The sequence below is a fragment of the Schistocerca piceifrons genome, chromosome X, assembly GCF_021461385.2.
Source record: "Schistocerca piceifrons isolate TAMUIC-IGC-003096 chromosome X, iqSchPice1.1, whole genome shotgun sequence".
In the NCBI taxonomy this organism is placed as follows: domain Eukaryota; kingdom Metazoa; phylum Arthropoda; class Insecta; order Orthoptera; family Acrididae; genus Schistocerca; species Schistocerca piceifrons.
The window spans coordinates 530,451,900-530,474,609 of NC_060149.1; the positions used below are offsets into that span (position 1 = coordinate 530,451,900).

At 38.3% G+C, this 22,710-nt stretch overlaps 1 protein-coding gene across 2 annotated transcripts in view; it reads left to right on the forward strand.

The window, feature by feature from the left end:
- The window catches only part of LOC124721995 (1-acyl-sn-glycerol-3-phosphate acyltransferase alpha), a 334,826-nt gene extending 313,478 nt beyond the window's left edge, over nt 1-21,348 (forward strand). The window contains exons 6-7 of one of the 2 annotated variants that reach the window (XM_047247168.1): nt 6,970-7,138; nt 20,852-21,346. In XM_047247168.1, coding sequence (XP_047103124.1) covers nt 6,970-7,138; nt 20,852-21,021 — 339 coding nt within the window. In that variant the 3' untranslated portion in view covers nt 21,022-21,346. Of the gene's footprint in view, nt 1-6,969; nt 7,139-20,851 lie in introns of both variants that reach the window. The other variant, XM_047247167.1, reaches the window with a different exon arrangement.
- The last annotated feature ends 1,362 nt before the right edge of the window (nt 21,349-22,710 follow it).

The window sequence follows — 22,710 nt, forward strand, 5'->3', positions numbered from 1 at the left end:
TCACAGCAGTACTTCTCAAATACTTGAGAAGTTGTGCAATTTCCGAAATGCTCATGCCAAACCTCCAGGTCATTGCAATCTGTCCTTGGTCAAACTCAGATAGATCGTGCACCTTCCACATTCTACACACGGACAGCACACTCACTGATACTACATGCACTGTGCATTTGTGACAAGCAGTCATTCCTAAGCAGGTGATGCTGCTATCTCCTGGATGGTTTTATATTAACAGTAGGTTGGTAGTCATAACATTCTGGCTGATCAGTGTATTTATCACATATGTGTCAATATTTCAATGCAGAGGACAGCCTATTTGTGTTATTACATAGAAAATTATATGATATGAGTAGTTCCTCAAACAAGTTCAGAGTGGTGTGTAATTATGCAGCCCACTGACAATAGGGAGCAAATTATATTAGATCTCAGATGTATTCTGCAGCTGAGAAACCAATCTGCCTTCCAGGCCAAAGATATCAGTACTTGAAAGGGTCCATTGAGTGGTGTGAGCCATACTGCCATGTGTATTAACTTGCTGTAGAGAGGCAGTGGGTATGTTGTTATAAACACCAATAAGTAAGAATTTTAGTCTCTCTCTGACAGTTTGCATACCATAAGAAAAACAAGACAGTGAGTAAGAGTTGTAACTGATACCCTTCTTTTAACTTGTTTGTCTACATTTCAGTTAGTTTGAAACAGGAATTTGTAGTGAGCTTCATCATGACCCTGTGGATGAGTTGGTTTACATAAAGACCTAAGTTACTAGCAGCATTTGATCTCAACTATTTGTAACACATAATCACTTTCTCTTTGATGTCTGATGGTTTAATATAGTGCCTTACAAAAAACGTGAAGCACCAAGAAGCAAGGTTGGAAGTCAGTGTAATTTCTTACACATACACACCATTGATGGGTCTTTAAATTTCAATTCTCTGATACAGGTATAATGACCACCATAGGGCAATAGTGTTATATGTGTCACGTCTGGTAGGGTATATATGTGGCGTGAACAGTGCCAGATATTGAGTGATCACTGCGCAGGACCCGGGTGCACTGTGTACTCATATGAGACAGTATTCTTGGCACCCGACATTTGGCCAGCTGGTCTAATAATGTAATATCCAGAACTGTGGGGCATCAGCAGCTTATGGTCTTGTGGTTAGCATTGCTGACTCTCGTTCCTGGGGACATGTGTTCAGTTCGCAGGCAGGTTGAGGATTTACTCTGCTCAGGGCTGTGTGTGTGTGTTATCCTCATCAGCATTTCATCATTACTGACATGCAAATCACCAAAGTGGCATCAAATAGAAAGACTTACAACAGACAGCTGAACTCCCCAGAAGGAGACTGCTAACCAAAAATGCCAAACATACATTTCATTACATTTTTCTTTGGGCATTTGGACTGTCTGGGAATGTGAGGGCTGGTATACCCATTGTCAAAATTCCAGTCAAAATGGTTCAAATGGCTCTAAGCGCTATTCGACATAACATCTGAGGTCATCAGCCCCTAGGCTTAGGACTACTTAAACCTAACTAATCTAAGGACATCACACACATCCATGCCCAAGGCAGGATTCGAACCTGCGACCGTAGCAGCAGTGTGGTTCTGGACTGAAGTGCCTAGAACTGCTCGGCCACAGCAGCCAGCAAAATTCCACTCAATCACATCTGACCACCACATGGGAGGATCACCATACTCTGCACCAAGCACACTGTAACCCCTTCAGATCTGCATCTGCCATCTTAGAACAAGTATTGGACTTCCTGTAACATCCTGTCTCATTGACATGGTTGGCTGGAGACTAGCAGCAGTCAGACCACGATGCATAGCCTGCCATTAGTACAAAGTAAGCAGCTGTGTTGGGTGAGGTGCTATGCTGATGAATAGCACGGACTGCTGATGAATAGCATCATAATACAGGGTGATTCAAAAAGAATACCACAACTTTAAAAATGTGTATTTAATGAAAAAAACATAATATAACCTTCTGTTATACATCATTACAAAGAGTATTTAAAAAGGTTTTTTTTCACTCAAAAACAAGTTCAGAGATGTTCAGTATGGCCCCCTCCAGACACACGAGCAATATCAACCCGATACTCCAACTCATTCCACACTCTCTGTAGCATATCAGGCGTAACAGTTTGGATAGCTGCTGTTATTTCTCGTTTCAAATCATCAATGGTGGCTGGGAGAGGTGGCCAATACACCATATCCTTAACATACCCCATAAGAAAAAATCGCAGGGGGTAAGATCAGGGCTTCTTGGAGGCCAGTGATGAAGTGCTCTGTCACGGGCTGCCTGGCGGCCGATCCATCGCCTCGGGTAGTTGACGTTTCATAACTAACCTTTTTCGTAGGACTCTCCATACAGTTGATTGTGGAATTCGCAGCTCTCTGCTAGCTCTGCGAGTCGATTTTCCTGGGCTGCGAATAAATGCTTGCTGGATGCGTGCTACATTTTCATCACTCGTTCTCGGCCGTCCCAAACTTTTCCCTTTGCACAAACACCCATTCTCTGTAAACTGTTTATACCAACGTTTAATACACCACCTATCAGGAGGTTTAACACCATACTTCATTCGAAATGCACGCTGAACAACTGTCGTCGATTCACTTCTGCCGTACTCAATAACACAAAAAGCTTTCTGTTGAGCGGTCGCCATCTTAGCATCAACTGACGCTGACGCCTAGTCAACAGCGCCTCAAGCGAACAAATGTACAACTAAATGAAACTTTATAGCTCCCTTAATTCGACGACAGATAGTGCTTAGCTCTGCCTTTTGTCATTGCAGAGTTTTAAATTCCTAAAGTTGTGGTATTCTTTTTTAATCACCCTGTATGTTTAGTGATGAATCACAGTTTGACATACCCCAGATGACTATTTTTGGTGAGTATGTCAGTTGTTTGTTTTGAAGAGGCACTGCAATGTTAGGTGTCATTATGTGAGGAGCATCAAATATGACTTCAGATCTCAGCTGGTAATGACTGAAGGCACACTGACATTGCAATGGTACATCACAGACATCCTGCTTCCTCATGTGTTACCTCTCATATGTCAGTATCATGGTGCCATTTTTCAACAAGACAATACTTGTCCACATGTGGTATGTGTCTCTATGAACTATCTGTGTGATGCTGAAGTAATCCTGTGGCCAGTAAGAACCTCAGATTGGTGCCTGAGAGAACAGAGTTCAGGTCATCCCAGTGCCAGTATTCAGGATATCAAGAGCCAGTTACAAAAGTTGTGTGCCACCTAGCCTTACGAGAGGCTTCATCAGCTATATGACACCCTTCCCAATTGAATCAGTGCATGCACCCAGGCCAGATGGGTTGCAACATCATATTGATAAGTAGGCTCATACTGCTCAGTTCTTTGTAAATTTGGCTAAATTTTGTAATTACTAAATTATCATTACATATCCTCTCAGCTTGTGAAGTTTCTTTCCATTTCCTCCTCCCCTTCTGAGTGCTTCACTTTATTTGTCAGACAGTGCATTTTGTTACAGAACACCAGAGAAAAAATTCACCAGCTCCTAAATTCTTAACTTATATGAAACATGTGTGAAAGGCAAGATTAGTCTTGTAATTTCTTTCTTGTAATCACTGTCTCTAAAATAAATGAATTTAATTAATCATAAATTCAACTGAACTGCTGATGCTCAGTTTAATTTTGTGTCCTCTTTTCTCCAACTAGCTATCAAATTCTTAAATCTGTGTGACATTTTACATTTAGAGCCCAACCTATTTCTGGGATTTACCTGTGCTTGTCTATACCCCCCACCCCCTTTTCTTCCTGTGATCACTTAGAAAATTACCACCACTAGTGCATCATGTGACCACATGTGCATGTAGCTACTGTGCACTCCTACAGTACAGTGATCTCAGCCTGTGTCATGCACAACTTTACACTGACTGGAGAGCACTGGACAATTTGGCACTAATTGGAGCTGTGCAGTGTCTGAATGGCATGAACATTAAAGAGGAAATATGGCTCAAAGCACCATGTCTACTGAAAAGTCTAGCAGATCCATGCACTATGTTTCTCCAACAGAGATGCAACAAAGAGGGTTACTGAGAGTTGCAATAATAAACCAGCTGAGACAATCACACATGTAGTAAATCTAGTCACTGATTATGGAATAACAAGTGTCTTATTTTTATCAGCCTTTTTTCTTTCTTACCTCCATTTCCTTTTATTTGTATGCTTTTGCTCCTAACTTGTTTGAGTATTTCAACCTAGTGTATCTTTTATTTACACTTTTTGGCTAAAGAATTAGAAAACAGCATATAAGAACAAATGAAACAGAAGATTCATTCAATATTTTGCAGTCCATTGGAATGAATAAAAATACAGTCAAAACAGACAGTGGAAATTGCCTCCTTACATCATCTTCATCTTCACTGCAGTACTAGAATGGCATCATGAAAAGTAATGCCTCTGAATTTTTTATTCTGTCCTCAATATCAGTTGAGGTATTACATATCATATATATTATTTGGTCAACTTCTGCACCTCACTGACACAAGTTGCAACACTTTGCTGCTGGAGGACTTAGAATTGTAACATGTAACATGGTGGTGTGTGACGTAACTATGTTGGTGAATGAGAAACAGCATGTGGTAACTGAGTTCCTAGCAGAAGAAAATGTGCCCCAGTTGAAATACATAGAAGCATGAAAGCATTGTATTGTGATGACTGTGTCAACATCAGTAATGTGCAATGTTGGGTTGTTTATGCTCATAATAAAGGAAACAGTGGTACTAACCTCAACATGTGTGACAAGGGCTCAGAGTGGATGACTGAGTGCGGCAGTCAATGAGATTCATCAGAATCAGGTTGATGAACTCGGTGGAGAAAATTGATGGATAACACAGTCACAGCTGTCAGATGAGTGGCATATCATGAGAGCATGTACAGGCCATAATTGCAGAACTACAATGCAGAAAATTGTGTGCCTGGTGGGTGCCTTGCATGCTCACTCCTGACATGAAAGGGAAGACACTGGACATCTGTCAATGATTTCTTTGCATTTTTAGTGTGAGGGTGATGGATTCCTCAACAGCACCATGACAGGCGATGGAAGCTGAGTTCATAATTTTGACCCCAAAAATAAGAGAGCATCAGCAGAGTTCTACTACAAAGGATTACTGATGCCAAAAAAGATGAGGACCATTCTATCAACAGGCAAAGTCATACTCACACTGTTCTGGAATGTTCAAGGTGTAGTGCATTTGGGATTCCTGCTTAAAGGCACCACCACAAACTCTGCAAGGTACTGCAAGACCCTAAGAAAATTCAGAGCATGAATTTGAAGAGTTTTTCTGCACATGGAACACCCCTTCATTCAGCATGACAATGCCAGACCACACAAGGGTGCTATGATATCTGCAAATATCCAGCTCCTTGCATTCACTGTCATAGATCATTCTCTACACAGTCCTGACTTTGTCCCATCCAATTTTCATGTTTCCAATACTTAAAGAACACTTTTTGAGGACTTCACATTGATAGTGATGCAGTGGTACAAGCAGAGGTGTAGTTGTGGCACCATCAATACAGTCAAACATTCTACAGTGATGGTATCAACAAACTGGTGTCTCATTGGGAGACATGTGTTTATCACCAGTGTGATGATGCTGACAAATAAATATGTAGGTATGAAGAATAAAGTTGTAGAATGTTAATAAAGTTTGTTTCATTTAAAAAGATTTAAGAGTTGTCACATAAAAATTTGGAGGCATTGCATTCCAGTATGCACTTGTATTTTTACACACTTATTATTCAGAGCACTCAGTGAAAAACTCTGAATCAGAGCAATCCCATTTTATTGCAGATACTGAAATGCATAAAGTATAACAAAGTCAATAAAAACTGTGGTCAAGACAAAGGTTTTATTATAGTGGTAGTAAATGACTCACAGAACATTTATGCAACATGTCTTGAAGATAAAGTATCTCTTTTAATCATAGACAGTCTTCTACATTCAAAAATTCAGAGGGAGGACGAGATATCATTTGCTAGATAATGTCAATGTATAGCTGGAGGAGGTATCTTTTGCTAGGTAACATGAATGTACTTCTGGAGACATGAATTGGTGGATACTGCAGCTGAGGGGTTAGGTAGAGGATGTGTTATTATTAATTGTGCTGTCCCTTTGAATCCTGCAAACACACTGCAGAAGACATCTTGCCATGTATTAGTGGAATACTGACAAACTGGGAGGAATCGGCAATAAATTCTGTTTGCTGAAGCTAACAACATGTTTTGACATCCACCATTTCAATCACTGATAATAAACAAAGTTATTCTAACCTGATTTTGTGGAGTGAACTTGTCAATCTTGTACACATTTCTCATTTGGTGAAATGACCCAGTAATTTATGGTATATCAAATTTAGTCTGCCACATTTAGCTAAATACATTTCAACTACTGGCAAGAAGGTACCTATTGATTTCAATGGTACACACAAATTATATAGAGATGCAGAATGGTATGAGAAAAGACAATCACTCACTGTGTAGAGGGTATGTTGAGCTGTAGGTAAGAATATAGACACACACGCACACACACACACACACACACACACACACACACACTCACACACACACACACACACACACACACACACACACACACACACACAAATGCAAGCACAACAACATTACCCAGTGAATTCCATTCCATTAAGAACAACAGTATCAGTGATAAAGTGAAGACATTATGATGGAGGTCCTCTCAACAGAGATTAACTTTGAATAAAAGGATTAGTTTTTGTTGGGGAAATGGAAAGGTGAAGGCAGGAAAGTATATGGTTGACGGAGACCCTGCAGTAGGGATATTTTGCTTTATAGTAGGAGATACAGTGACAGATGTTATAGAAATAGCTCATTAGGTGTACTGCTGTCACGTTTTTTTAAAAATGAAATCCTAGATGCATTACAGCATATTTTTATTCTTTTTTTCAGATTAAACTCTGGGTTTTTCCTGAAGGTACTCGTAATAAAGACCGACGATCATTGCTTCCTTTTAAGAAGGGTGCATTCCATTCAGCTATAAGAATGCAAGTTCCTTTGATACCAGTTGTATATTCACCATATTACTTTCTCAATGTACAGAAGAAATTTTTTGATGATGGTAAGGAATTTTTAACTAACTTCATTTATTTACATTATAATGTAATTAATCTGATTTTTGCAACAAAAAAAGTTCAGTGGTAACATTTGGTCTTAGAGTAATTTCATAACTATGAGTCATTAGTCCACACAAATTTTAAAAGCAAGAAAACCCATATAAAATTATATGATTATCCTTAATGTGTACATGTCAAGTTCATAAATGTGCAGCAGCTACCTTATTTAGCTAGTGTCTCAAAAATTGGAAAATATAAGCATTACATTAAGTGAGTTACCTAAATTTATTGAGTAGTGTATTCAACAGCCATAAAGAGATCTACACTCAACTCTGTCATCTCTCTACTGTCATTTGTACCTGTGACAACATAACACAAAACTATTTCCATGCAGAATATGTATTCATCTTTAATAAACAAACTGAAGTTCTGTATTCTGACACAAATATTATTTGCTTGAAAACACAAATCAGTAAATGGATAAGGTAAATTAAAATTATATTTTATCATGATCTTAACTGGGTATGAAAATTTAAAACTTTGTCCTAAACTTTGATTTGACCCAGATCCACTCCTCCCATAAATGGTGTGCTATCAATTTAACCATCCAACCAGATCTCAGAAACAAACTCAAAGCTTCAACACATTGCCAGGTCCTCTTCTTTTCATCATATTATTGTCTTATTGAGACCATGACTGTTTCAAAATACAGGTGGTTTCATATTGAAGATTAAAACTTCCATCATTAATTAAAATATTTATTTAAAATACAACCATTATAAGTTTCATACTGACATTCATCTTTAGATGGTAAAGAACATTTTATACAAGGTGTTTTACATTGTGTTGACAAATCAGATATCATAGTTTTCTCCTGTGGTTAAGTTTTTAGGGGTGGTACTGATCTCAGCATCATTTCTGAAATGGGGACATCAGTTATTTAATGCTTCTTATTTCCACAGAGTTATAAATAAAATTGACCTACTCTCACTCCACTTTTGGGGGAAGTGCACTCAGTGAGGAGCACCACACATACCTCAACACTTTGACCATCTACTTCTCTTCTGATGTCATAGCTGGAATTTTTTTAGAGAAAATAGTACAACATATGAGATAAAACTGTCCAAATGTTTCAGGAATAAAACTCTTCAAAATGATGTTAGTTTTTGGGAATTTAAGACAATAACACCTATAACTTCAAAAACAATCTAAAGTTGTGAAGAAATGGTTCATTATGAGACCTCACTTGCAAGTCTGAAATATCAGATGAGATTTGGTAGCTGATGAGTAGTAGGGAAGATCCTGAAACATTGAAATTATGTTGTATTAAACACGTTAAAAGAAGAAGAAGAAGAAGAAGAAGAAGAAGAAGAAGAAAAGGAGGAACAGATGGCAGTAATTTTAATAGAAGGAAAGTTAGCTTTTAACATCCAACAAACAATAATGTCATTAGAGAAAATTGCGCTACGTGAACTGGATGCAGGTGGTGGAAGGAATTGGCCTTGGTATCGTGAAGGAACCATCTAAACATTTGTCTGAACTGATTTAAACAAAATCAGGACAGGGTCAGGAAAATAACTTATGTGTGGATCAACACTTACCCACAATATTAGTGGTTTTTGAGGAGATGATGACCAAGCAGATACAGTTGTATCAGAACATATTTAACAAAAGAATAGCCAAAGTAAAACACTAACATTTTATTATATTTGTGTAATATGACATTTATTTTTATTCGCAATTGATGATATATTTGGTGTCAGATCATGAGATGCAGAATACTTTTCATCACTCGATTGTGAAGGTGGGATTTTTCTGTAGTTTTACCTTTTCTTGTCATAAAAAGGTGTTCACAACGAAATGTTGACTCAGATGTAGATGATATTGTTCATATTTCTGTGTAGTTTGAGAAACATTTTTACATGTATATCACAATAACATGACAAGAAATTCATTCTGCTGAGTACCTGTTCTTATGAAGAGTGCAGTTTTGTAAATTAGTCACTTCTAATTGCATTCCCAAAGATGCAGTATCCTGTGAAGCTGAAAAAGTTTTGATACATATGATCAGTCTGTTTTCTGAGTTGTACAAGTCCTGAAACCCTATTTCTAAACTCTAAGGAAACTGCACAATGTTTTTCTGGTAACCCATAAAATAAGTGTGTGGAGGTAATTTTAATGATGAATATATAACACAGAAAGCTGATCAGTTTTGGAAGGAACAACTTTTTGAAGCTGTTGCAGTATTATTTCCTAAACCAAACATAGTGCTTATCTCTATCGATCACACCCCAACCTCTGACATTAATCAGTTTATTGATCAAATGGAGGCTCTAAACAAGTTCGTGGTGGCACAATACAGGCACCATGAGACATTGGTGACATTAATATTGACATCAGACATAAAACCCCAACTGTCACTCAGTTTCAAAACCTGTGAAAATCCAACAACTTGCACTGTGTGAATGATGAGCCAACCTGATTAGATGCGTGCCTGGATAATATAATCTCCAATTTGACAGATGATGAATATCCATATGGAGTGGTAGATCCAGCATTGTCTGGTTACTATGGCTTATGGCTGATGGTCAGCTGTGTAAACTATACTGTCCAGTAACCCGAACACATTAAGGGGATCAGGCTGTTGTATCCAGACAACATTACACAGCTAAGGCAAAAATTATCAGAACTTAAGTGGGGTAGAGTATATAACTGTGATGACAATGATAACACTTTTAACTTATTTGTTAACGTACTAACAAACTTAGTTCAAAGATGTTACCCACAGGTAACTAAAAAGGTGAAACTAGATGGTGCATCAAACAGAAAAAAAGCAGAACAGCAAGTTCACACCTGAACTGCATGACCAGAGAAATACTGTCATTGCCCTATACAAAATGTCTGGAACTAGTAACCTAGAATTGAAGCAGAGGTACAAAGAATCCAGGAATAAGTACAGGATTGAAACAGAGATGGCAAAGCAGAGAGCTAATGATGCTTTCATTGAAAATTCCAGCAGCAAATGCAGATCTGCCTATAAGGTAATAAACATAATAGCAGGGAAACATAAAAACAGACAAGAAACTCCAATATTGTCAGAAGTATTAAATGAATTATTTGTAAGTACCACTAAGTGCGACACTTCTACTACCTCCATACCAAATGATGTAACTTATAGAAGTACTTTCCACAACATACATGACCTAAATAACTTATCTTTTTAAAGGAAACAGGTTACCTTACAAACAGTATACAAAGTGGTCACAATCCTACATAGCTCTTACAGTGAAGATTTCTGTGGCATCTCAAACACCATTGCGAAGATGAAAAGATGTTGGAGCACTGTGGAAATATTTTGGGCAAGTAGCTGTAGATAAGCTGGGTTGATGAGCACCATTTCTGCCCCATTGGATCATAGTTCCTCTGAGTTTTCCATTAACTAATTGGAGTTCTCCTTTGATTGGTTCCTCCTCCTTTAAGTCTTCCATGGTTTTCAGCAGTAGTGGATCTTCCCTCTGTTCAGCAGCACTGCTGAAATTTCATCCACATTGCTGTGTTCCACTAAAGGATTCCTTGAAAGACAGTGAGCATCCTTGTGTCTGTGTCATTTTTATGTACTACTGAGACATTGTACTCATGAAGTCTCTGTGACCATCTCGCCAGTCAGCCTAATGGATCCTTCAGGCTAGTCAGCCAGCTGAAAGAAAGGTGGCCCATCACAACAGTGATCGGTTTGCCAAATAAATGGCCCAAATAACTGTAAGGCACTCTTTCTGTGTTGTAAAATAGTTCATCTCAGACTTGCAGAGTACTCTGGAAGCAGAAGCTATCACCTTTCCAGCACCTTCCTGAATTTGACTAAAAGTGCCCCTTTCTCAAAGTTAGTAGTGTTGGCATGAAGTTCCATCTTGGCATTCTCATCATACAATGTTAGAATTGCAGAAGATGTTAGTACCTCCTCAAAGACAAGGAAAGATCTTTCTCGTGCCTTATTCCAGGAAAATTCAAAACTTTCCTGCAGTAGTCCATGGTACAGAAATCCTTTATGAATGAACATAAGTACAAGAACATTGTGAGAAAGCTTCTCATATCATGAACATACTGAGGAGTCAGAAAATTTGTGACTGCTCTTATTTTCTCTGGATTGTGACAGATTCCATCGCCATTCATTAGGTGCCCCATGATTTTTATTTCTAGGACAATGAGTAGGCACTTTTTTGGACTCAGGCAGAGACCTTCAATCTGAATACAGTTCAATATGGTTTAACAAATACATTTCATCCATTTAAGGTGTCAAAGTAGTTTGTCCAGGTGGTTGGAGTGTTACATAATCCAAATGACATAACTTTGATTTCATAAAGACCATCAGGAGTTAGGAAGGCAGTCATTTCCAGTCAGCCTTGTCATACTCACTTTTCCAGTAACCTGTCTTCATGCCCATAGTTGAGAAATACTGTGCTCCTTGAAGCAGTTTAGAGTGTCACCAATGCACAGCAATGAATAGACACCTTTCTTTGTGCTTTTGTTCTTTCATTGCTAGTTGATGCAGAAATGCCATGTGTCATACTTCTTCTCCACAAGGACTTCAAGAGAGGAGCAAGGACTCCATGAAGGGTCAGTGATCTCATCTTGTAGCATCTTCTCCACTTCCTCCAAGATTATCCATTGTTCAGCCAGTGACACTCTTTATGAATGCTGGCTAGCTGTTAGATGATCCACAGCATTGATACTATATTGTACCATGGGTTGTTTGGTTTTACTCTTCTCCACTCTGGATTTGAAAGCATGCATAAATTGTCACAGAATGGGTCTCACTCACCAAAGTTATTCCTAGATCAAGTGAGATTCTATAGGCAGTTCGATAGTACCTTCTTTCCCTTCATTGTCTCTTGTGGTAGTGGAACACAATTTTTCATCATTGACACTAAGCTGCCCTTGCTGGATTGGTTCAGCTGTCCATACACAAAAACTTTTAGTGATGAGTTGTTGCCACTCATGACAGTTAGTGATCGAAGATTCTCCTTGACCACCTACAATGCATATGATCATCACTGGCATGTGATTTCTTTTGCAAGCCTGAATAACATCTTACAGTCAACAAAAGCTTCACAGTTTAACTGAGCATGACAGTTGATAACTGCAATTCATCTTGTTGATGATGGCAGGATAACAATGTCTTCAATGGTAAACAGTCACCCAAAGCTGCCTTTGTTATATGTGCTAGCTGGAGTAGCTTTTATAGTCTGGAGCTCTGATCTTCCCCAGTCTGTGATTGATTGTGACCCCTGCAAGCAGTCCCATCTGAGAATAACGTTATGACTGCATTCTGCTAAAACAGCAAATTTGAAAGGCTGCATTCCGTCATTGATAGTTATTCTTGCAATATGTGTTCCTGTTGGCTTTACATATTTTCCATTTACAACCATCAGTGAAATCACTTTTGCATCATGGAACATATTATTCTTTATCTGACAGTGATAAGCATCCAATATTACAGAAAAATAAGCCTTTCAACTGACTATTGCCCAGACAGGTTGGCCATTGACAATACCATCAATTTGATGTCCTCACATCTTGGTGACTGTTGTCCACAGAGGAGTTTCATCCATGGCAGCCTCATCTCCATGGATCACTGCCTCACTTAGTTTTCTTGAATTTGGCAGCTTGGTAAGCAGCTTGTAACTCTGTATAGTGATGGGAAACAGCTACTGTGTGTTGGGGATTCACCTCATCCAGGGTATAGCTATGAGCTTCATAACACTGGTTGACTATAATGGTCTGTGGTGGACTGGTGTGAATAGGACTGTACTGATAACTGGCACCCTGTGGCATAACAGTCATTAAGAACTTGTCTTATTTTCCTGTAGTAGTGCACAGCATGTCCAGGAGATCCACAATGAAAACAGATCAGCATGTTGTCCTCCGTCCTCCAAATGTCTGTTCTTCTCTGGGGCATTTTACTTTGTAGAGAAGTTGGTACCAGAGATCGAAGCACCTCGTCTTCAAAATTCTTTATTACCTCATGACATATGGGGTGAGTGCTAATAACCACTATCCCTTTTGTATTCAGTCCAACATTTCTGGCTGCTATATACTTCTGCATCTCTTCTGTCACTAGCTGATGTATGTGAAAAGTGAGGTGATGACGATCTTCAACAGCTGTGATAGGGACCACATTTGGGAGTGGCTCATACCTCCCTCATCCAATTCTTTTTCTGTTGTATTTCCTCAATGTGCAGGCTTCAGTTGATGAATTCTTCTGTTGTTTCCTCAATATGCAAGATTCACTTGATGAATTCTTCTGCTGTTGTGACATCATTTACCAGAAGGGCCTGGATCGTAGTTCCTCCTAAACATTGTTCCATTAATTAATTGGAATTCTCCTCAGGTCAGTTTCTCCTCCGTTAAGTCTCCCATGGTTTTCACAGTTGCTTGGTACTTGTCTTCTGTGACTCCTTCCATAAAATGTGAGATTCTGTCAGATTCTGTCATATTTGGATTCACAATGTTGCAAAAGGCCAAAAATTCTATTTGTATGACTGTGTCATTTCATCGTGATGTTCAACCCTGCTCTTCAGTTTTTCTTCTGCTGAATGGAGTTTCTGCTGATTGTTGTCAAATGTTTTGTTCAGTTTGGCCTGGAATTTGCCCTAGCTATTGAGCTTCAGTTCACTGCTTTTGAACCACTACTGAGCTGTACTGTCCAAAAAGAAGTACACATTGACAAAAGAGATCATGCCATCCCATCTGTTGCATTTGGTGACTCAGTCAAATCCTTTCAGCCATTTCATCAGGTCTAGGGCGGCATCTCCAGAAAACACTGATGGATGCCTGATGTGCATCTGACTTAGTACTGGCTTGGAATCCATTGGTCTCCAGAATATGTGGACCATGGGAACAATGTACTGCTTGCATTTCAGTTCCTGTCCACATAGGTGACAGCTTTTACATTGCATAATTGGAGCCATGATGATGATGATAATGATGATGATGTAGATGTAGATGTCTTGAAGTACCTGGCATCTCCTCACATAATGTCATTTTGAAACCACAATCAAGACCAAATACGAAATCAGAGTTGTCAATGAAGCACAGCACTTAGAACTGAAAGCACATTTATCACTGAAACCAACATACAGCCAGAAAAGAACTGAACTCCTGTGCAGCTATTTATACAAACACCAAATATTCTATAATATGCAGTGATTATAAACACAAGATATTTCAAGGACATTCCATCAATGACAAATACTAAATACAAATAATTGCTGGTAGTCAAGTTTGAAGTGGTGACCCATAGTACACTAACCAGAAATGCTAAGCACTATGTCACGCTGTGTACTTGATAGCCTGTGGCAATATTTAAGTTATTTAGAAGACTAATTATGTCAAGTGAGAAAGGCTATCTACATAGGACAGAACAAGGCAGGAACATGATGATATAGGGCCAAATAGCAGGAAGCCTACCACCTTGCCTACCCTGTGGATGAGCTGCAGGTTCTCCGAGCACCCGCGTACTATAGGGCAGAGATGAAGTAGCCTGGTGCAAAGTGTTGTACATGAAAGTCAAAGATGCAGCTCTGTGTTCTGATCAGGTGCACTGATTTAATCTGTTTGAAAGTTTCATTGCAATATCGAAGGTGTGGCTATAAAATAATGGGCCTATTGCTCTAAAAAACATTTTATTTCAAATACACACAGATCAGCCAGAACATTATGATCACCTATCTCATAGCCAGTATGGCCACCTTTGACATGTATAATAGCAGCAACACATCATGATATGGAAGCAATAAGGCCTTGGTAGATCGCTGGATGGAGTAAATTCCATGGAGGTCCGGGTGGGGGGGGGGGGGGGGGAGGGAGGGAGGGGGGGATGAGCTCTGATGCCATGTTCAATCAAATCGTAGATGTGTTTGGTTGGGTTAAGATCTGGTGTGTTGTGGGGCCAGCACATCAATTGAAATTTGCCACTGTGTTCTTTGAACCACTCCATCACAATCCTGGCCTTGTGACTTAATGCATTATCTTGTTGAAAAATACAACTGCCATCAGGAAACATGATCATCATCAGCTGTGGAAGTCCATCGTTAAGAGTGTTCAGTGCACTTGTACTGTGACCAGCATTATAATCTGATGTTAGTTTCGGCACAATTTGCCTCCTGCCCTGTTTTACCAGTTCACCCAGCCTATGATGTCTGACAGCTGTAATGAGGGTGGCTACCCAGCCCCATGATGTCTGGACATGATTTCACTTGTTTTTCCCAGTGTTGAAAACACTCACCACAGCATTCCCTGAACACCTGACAATTTGTGGATTTTCCAAAATGTGCATGCCAAGGCAAGCCATCACAATCTGCCCTCAATCAAACTCAGATAGATCACTTGCCTTTCCCATTCTACACATGGACAGATAACTCACTGATACTACACACACAGTATTTGTGTGTCTTACAAACAGTTACTCCTCGCCAGATGACACTGCTATTGCCTGGATGGGTTTATATCAATAGTAGGTTGGTGGTCATAATGATCTGTCTGATCACTTTTCAAATTTAGTTGTTGTCACCTTCAATACACTCACCTCCTCTATCTCTGTAATGCTACATGTAAATTTTCCACTAATGGAAACAGTGCTGGAAACCTTCCTCTGTGAGCTCCTTGATGAGACATGCCGTTTTTCCTTTAGCTGCTTCAACAGACTAAAATCGTGTTCCTTTTAATACAGATTTGACCTTGCGGAATAGATAAGTCACATGGTGCTGGATCAGGCCAATAAGGTGGGTGGCCTAACACTGGAATGCTTTACTTCTCTAGAAACCTTTCAATAGACAACGCCCTATGAGCCGGTGCTTTAACTTCATGCAGAACCTATGACTTGTTCTTCCAAAATTTGAGTCTTTTTTTTCTTATTTCGTCATGGAGTTCAGCAAAAGCCACAAGTTAGAAATGTTGATTAATAGTTTGGCTTTCAGGAACCCAGTGGAGATATACATTTCCATGAATATTGAAAAAAATAATCATCATCGTTTTGAGTCTCGATTTCCTCATTTGAGATTTTTTATTTTCAGTGAAGTTAGACCTTCTAGTTCATGTAGTGGCATCTAGTTTCTGGATCATAAGTGAAAAACTAAGATGTGTCACATGTTATCACTCTTGGCAAGAAATTAGGATCAGTTTCAACGATATTCAAAGTGTCAGTACAAGCATTTTCACAAGCTTCTTTTTGTTCAGTCAAGACAATTTCACGTACAGTTGATTTATTTTAAACTGGTTATGTAAAGCTCACCTTACACATTCTTTGCTGTGTGGATTGGCTGTGCAGTTTGAGGCGACATGTCGCGGACTGTGTGGGCCCTCCTACCGAAGGTTCGAGTCCTCCCTCGGGCATGGCTGTGTGTGTGTTGTTCTTAGCATAAGTTAATTTAAGTAGTGTGCAAGTCTAGGGACTGATGACCTCAGCAGTTTGGTCCCTTAGGAATTCACACACATTTGAAAACATTCTTTGTCAATTCATACAGTTTCAGCAATGAATTGAATACTGAGCTAATGGTCTCATTAAATCAGATTACCTACCTTTTTGATATTTTCATCTGTTTTTGATATTGAAGGGTATCCTGGGTGAGAGTCACCTTCAATATCTTTTCAGCCATCTTAGAAAAACTTGAACTACTCACAAATTGCTATACATGATATGCAGTCTTTGCCACACACTTATTTCAGTAAAAGATAGGTTTTATTAGCGGTTTTTCCAAGTTTCATGTGAAATTTCAAACAGTTCATAGCTCTATTATTACATTTATCATTTTTCTGACAAAAAAAAAAACTACAGCTCTTACACAAACAAAGGCCACTGCCCCATTAATTTGTCTACAGACATCAGAGATACTGCATCTGACTGAGAAGGCTTCATGCTTAACAGCTATTGAGTATTCATCTTTGACACAAATGTATTTACTCTGTCGCAGCATCAGTCGTGTTATTTTATGGCCACATCTCATGCATTCAGCTTCATAATGGAAGTTTCAGTCTGGAAACATATTTGCTGTTTGAATACACAATACAATTTCAAAGATTCTCAGGCACAAGGATATAAACAAAATATGTATAGGAATGTCTCCACACTTCTGAACACATTAAGCTTACCGACAAACAGTAGACTCTTCACATAATGAGGACAGAGGGGGGAAAAAACATAAGGAGGTTAAAAATAAAATGCAGAACATAAAATAATAAGATTGAAGAAGGGTCTAGCAACAGGGAATACTTAAGAAATACATGGTAGATAGAGATCCTAAACTGACACCCTGTTAGACACAGCAGGGGAAGCAGTTACACCTGAGGAAAACGGGAAGTTTCCATAATCTTTTAAAATACATAAACATATAGAACAATATCCCATTATTTGGAGAGGGAGGGGGGGGGGGGCATCTGAAGTCTGTCAAGCAAGTTCTCGAATTTGACATGCTCAAACCTATCCAGAAATTTTTCACACTGGAAGAATACACCACAAGAAATGCACTGCAAATTTTTTAGCTACTAAGGTGCACTTCAGATATTTTTTTAAAAATGTTAAAGATACTCATTTTAGCCACATGAAGAACCACTTAAAGAAGTGATTTCTACAGCCCTTCCTGCCTAGCTGCAAATCAGTGAATAAGCAGACACAGCCATGACAAGAGAACATAGGGCATGTAACGCAAAGTCCAAAGTATACACACACAAAATTTAAGCACTTGAACCACACCAAAAATGGCTCAAATCACTAATGTTTTGAAAAACTTTCAGTTCACATTATCAACTAATTGTTGCAGATATAATTGTTAAATAAATGACTTCCAGAAGAAAGAAAACCAAGACAGTGTATGATGTTACGCTACAGATGATTTTAATCAGTTGAGATTTTAATTTGTTGATGTTAATATTTTGTAACAATTTCTGTAGTACAGTTCTTATGATAATTTTAGAACAATATATGTTTTACTGACAATGAAAGAGTTTCTTTGTTCAAACAAATTTCGGGCTTGCAGCCGGTCATCATTCAATACCTCGCACAATATTTCAACTGGAACCTGCCAGTCATCTTCAGGTGAGCCGTCGCAGACTGGCAAAAACCTCCTCCATTCTGCAATATATAGCACGCTGTAACCATTCTGCACATGCATCAAAACTTGATAGATGGACCACACTGCCCGCCGGTAGTGCCCTCGCTGGTGGAATAGCGGAACTCGGTCACCCTCTGCATTGCTGTTTGCCAGGGCTGTCAGTGCACTCTGTCGTCTTCAATTAGAGCAAATCATGGAGATAATGAGGTTCCATGCACTGTTCAGCTGGTAGTCACTGTCTTGGTTCAACATGTTTTCTACCAGTCATATTTCTACGGATTCTTTAATAATGGACTCCCAGAAAGACATTGCTGTGGACAAAATCATTGTTTTGTCATACTCCATTGAATGTCCAGTAGAAATACAATGTTCAACAATAACTAGACTTGCTTGGCTGCAAAAGGCGGGTGTAATGTTGATGTTCAGAGCAGCATTCTTTCACAGTGCGTGTGGTTTGACCTACGTAAGCCATACCGCATTGGCATGGTATCTTGTAAATTCTGGCCTTTCATATTGTCCTTAACTGATCCCACAAGGTCCTCCATCTTTGATGGTGGGCGGAAAACCATTTTTACCTGAAATTTTCCAAGGATTCTTGCTATTTTAAATGAAGTGTTGCCAACGAAAGGAAGAAAAGCTAAAGATTGTTCCAGCATGTTCTACTCTTTATCCACTTCCTGCTTCTTAGTTTTAACTGTTAGTGTCTGTTAATCTGCAAGATCGAATACTCATTTTTGCTGAATACTGTCTTCCGATGGGTGAGTTCTTGAGGTAAGCTATCTAGATCTGAGACAGTATGAACTCCATGAACAAGTGTTTTAAGCACACTCATGGTTTGCGATGGGTGATGGCAACTTGATGCTTGCAGGTACAAATCAGTATGAGTGGGCTTCTGGTAAACTGAATGCCCTAGAGAACCATCATTCTTCCTTCGAACCAGGACAACCAAGAAAGGCAAACAACCATTTTTCTCTATTTCCATGGTGAACCGGATGTTGCTATGAATGGAGTTTCTACTGGAATTTTGATGATTTAACTCACCATGTGGACAGAATTTGGCATGATATCCCTCAACTTTGTAAATCTGTGCCTAGCCAAATAACTGCAGGCATAAGGCCCAGAGGTGGACCAATGCACTATTGACTTGCTCAATTTGTGAAGCTCTTTCTCTCGAATAAATCATCCAATGTTTCTGAAATTGTAATAATTTGTTTTTCTGTACAAGTACATAACATCTAACAATTTCAGTCCCATTAGCCTAACTCCTTCATGGTGTGCCTTTTTTCATGTTAGAGTGTAATATATAGCTTTGGATCTTGTGGAAGTAAAGTATAGTGTGGACAGGAAGATTGTCCAAAGAAATTCCATTAGCAAGTAGAAGGAGTCCAAATAACAGATCAGTGATCATGTAGGATTCAGTGCATAAGGTAAATAAAAATTAACAGAGTTGTTAAAGGACAGTTGTGGATTTGGATCATTCTCATAACATGAATGTGCTCCACTACAATGAGTCAGAGAGCAGATTCTTTTTCACAAGTTAGGCGGGAGATTATCAAGAGAGTAGACTGTCAATAGAGGCTTAAATTGCTGGTGTGACATTTCAGAAGATCAAAGCTCTATAAAGTTGTGGATCAACTGAATTAAAGCAGTCAATGAAATCTATACATAAAACATGTGTATTTGTCCATCTATAATGGGATGGAAGTGTGAGAGCTTAATTGAAAATTACTGTATTAACAGTAATTAACAGTGTGTGTGTGTGTGTGTGTGTGTGTGTGTGTGTGTGTGTGTGTGTCAGAGAGACAGAGAGAGAGAGAGAGAGAGAGAGAGAGAGAGAGAGAGACATTTAATTTTTGTGATATTTCCCATTTATTTTGCCACATTTTACCCAGTGACTAGATTCAATTCCTGAACTGCCATTCTAGGATCTTTCTGAAATTGTAATCATTTGTATTAATAGGCAGAAATCTAGTAATAGAGTGGTTCATAATGTTGATCCTTTAGTTTTTGATTGTCAAAGGATCTTTGTTGGTGTGATAAAATGTTGTGTTGAAAGCAATCCAGACCTTATGTTTTCTACTCAGTTATCCCTGAAGGCATGTGTCATATCTGTCAGTTATTGCTGTATCTTCTGTGTGGTAATCAATCAGAAGAACCTCTTTAGCATATTAGAAAATACTTATGTACCATCATTAATTAAACAAATCAAACTGATATCACAAAATATTGTAAATTGTATCTGTTGAGCATTCACTCTGCAAGTTCATTAATTACTACCCTTCTAATTAACCATATTTCGTGTCACCATATGTCACATGTAACATCCAGAACCACTCCTACTTGTTGCTTTATTAAGGATATGAGCATTTCCTTTCCAAATTTCAGACAAATAAATCATTATTCTTAAAGTACTGATTCTAATGTTAGTGTCGCACTCTTCCATCACTGTATCAACTAATTAGTTGTTGTAGAAACAAATCTTTATTTCAGCTTCTTGCTTTGAATTGTAAAATCAAGCTTACACTGAAAAATAATGATTAACTGTTTGATAAAATTATTTAGTAATGGTACTTTCCTTTTTGCCATATTACATTTTTCTGAAAAATATTTCAGGTCGTGTCATCATAAAGACATTGCCTCCAATACCAACAGCTGGTTTAAAACCTGAAGACATTGATTCACTGGTTCAGACAACACATGAGCTGATGTCACAGGAATACAAGAAACTTTCAGGAGAAGTTTTATCACAACTACCAACAAACTACCCAGGACTTTGCTACTAAATGCAGATAATGGTGTCTGCTCCACATATGGTGGAAAACTTTTTTTCATAATATTTATCTCTGTTATAATGTGTCAGTATTTATTTCTTATTGTCAGTGTCTGTAATAACAGTATGTTGTAAACTGTGCCAAACTTTTGTAACTGTTATGGGAGATAAATTTCTTGTAAAAATCTAGAGAAAGTGTGGCATTTGACTCCCATAGCATCATTTGTTGCAAAACATTACTGTGTACTATTGTTTCTACAATTCATGATTTGGTGTACTACCTTGTTATTCAAAGAGCTATTTAATTTTGTTACTCAGAATTTAGTTTTGTTATTCTGAATTAAATGAGACTGACTTTGTGTACTTTTCAAAAGTTTAATTTATTATTCTTAACTCCTTTGCTATAGATACCAGTACTTTACTGAAACTTCTAAATGATATTGTTAACACCCCATAGAAAATTTTTTAACCAGAACTCTTCGATTTCATGAACTAGAAAGGCATTGTTGATGGGATTCATGTGCTGAGAAATAGACAATTTTGGCCATTATTTGTTTAATTCCAACAATCACTTAGGGTTATGATCAGATGATTCAATATCCACCCAAGGTATGTTAGAAAAGGGGACAAAACTGTGAAATGCCCACAAATGTATGCAATTTAGTCAAATGTTAAATTATCATGACAATTACAATCAAAGCATTGACTGTTATTAGAATGCAGACTTTTGCACTTACACCAGTTTTTATCACAGAGATGACCACTTTGTATCACAGAATACACATGTAAATGAGTGTGAAGAAAAAAAAATTAAGGCATAGCTTCTTAGTACATATTAAACATCTTATATAGAATTAGAATTATGGACATCAGTATCTTGATAGAAAGAAATTCTGCTACTCAGAATAGCCACTCTTCCAAGATTGCAACTTCTGCAGCAAAGTCATTCTTGTTCAGTTTGACATTCAATGCTGAAGACATTCCCTTTGAATCATTTTTGAATCATGCTTCACTAGTGAAACTTTGCTCAGCCAGAAATTGGCACAATTGGTCAAAAATGATGGCAGTCTTTTGTACAAGATAAGATGAGTAAAGTGACATGTGAAGGTTTTCACACTTTTCATTTCTACATGGCTATTCATTGCACCATGGCTAAATGGAACTATTTTTCTGTTGATCAATCTAGGTCACTCATTTCACAACATCTTACTATCCATACTGCAGTACTTCTCAACACTGTTCACTGTGCCATAAGTTTCCGTTCCCTAATAGTTAATTGCATTAACGTTAGCTCAGAAGATTGTCATGGTCAGTTTAAGGGATGCCTAAAGAGGTAGACCATATGCAAGAAGCAATGCCTCATACAAACAGGCAAATTGTAATTACTCCATGCTCTGCCAAGGAACTTAATAATGTACTCTAATTAACTAGCTAAAAAACAAAAATTCCCCTGGAGATGACAGTATCTTAAGTAAAGTACTAAATTCCTGTTCTTCACATATATCCAATTTATTCAGTCACATATACAATGCATCAATATCATGGGAGAAATTTCCAGACACACTAAAATATGCTGACATCAGACCCCTTTACAAAGGAGATAGTAAGATAATTACCAACCAGTCACACTACTTACCTTCTTCTCGTAGGTACTGGGGAAAAATTATGTAAGCAAGAACCACACCATGCCTCTCTCAGATAA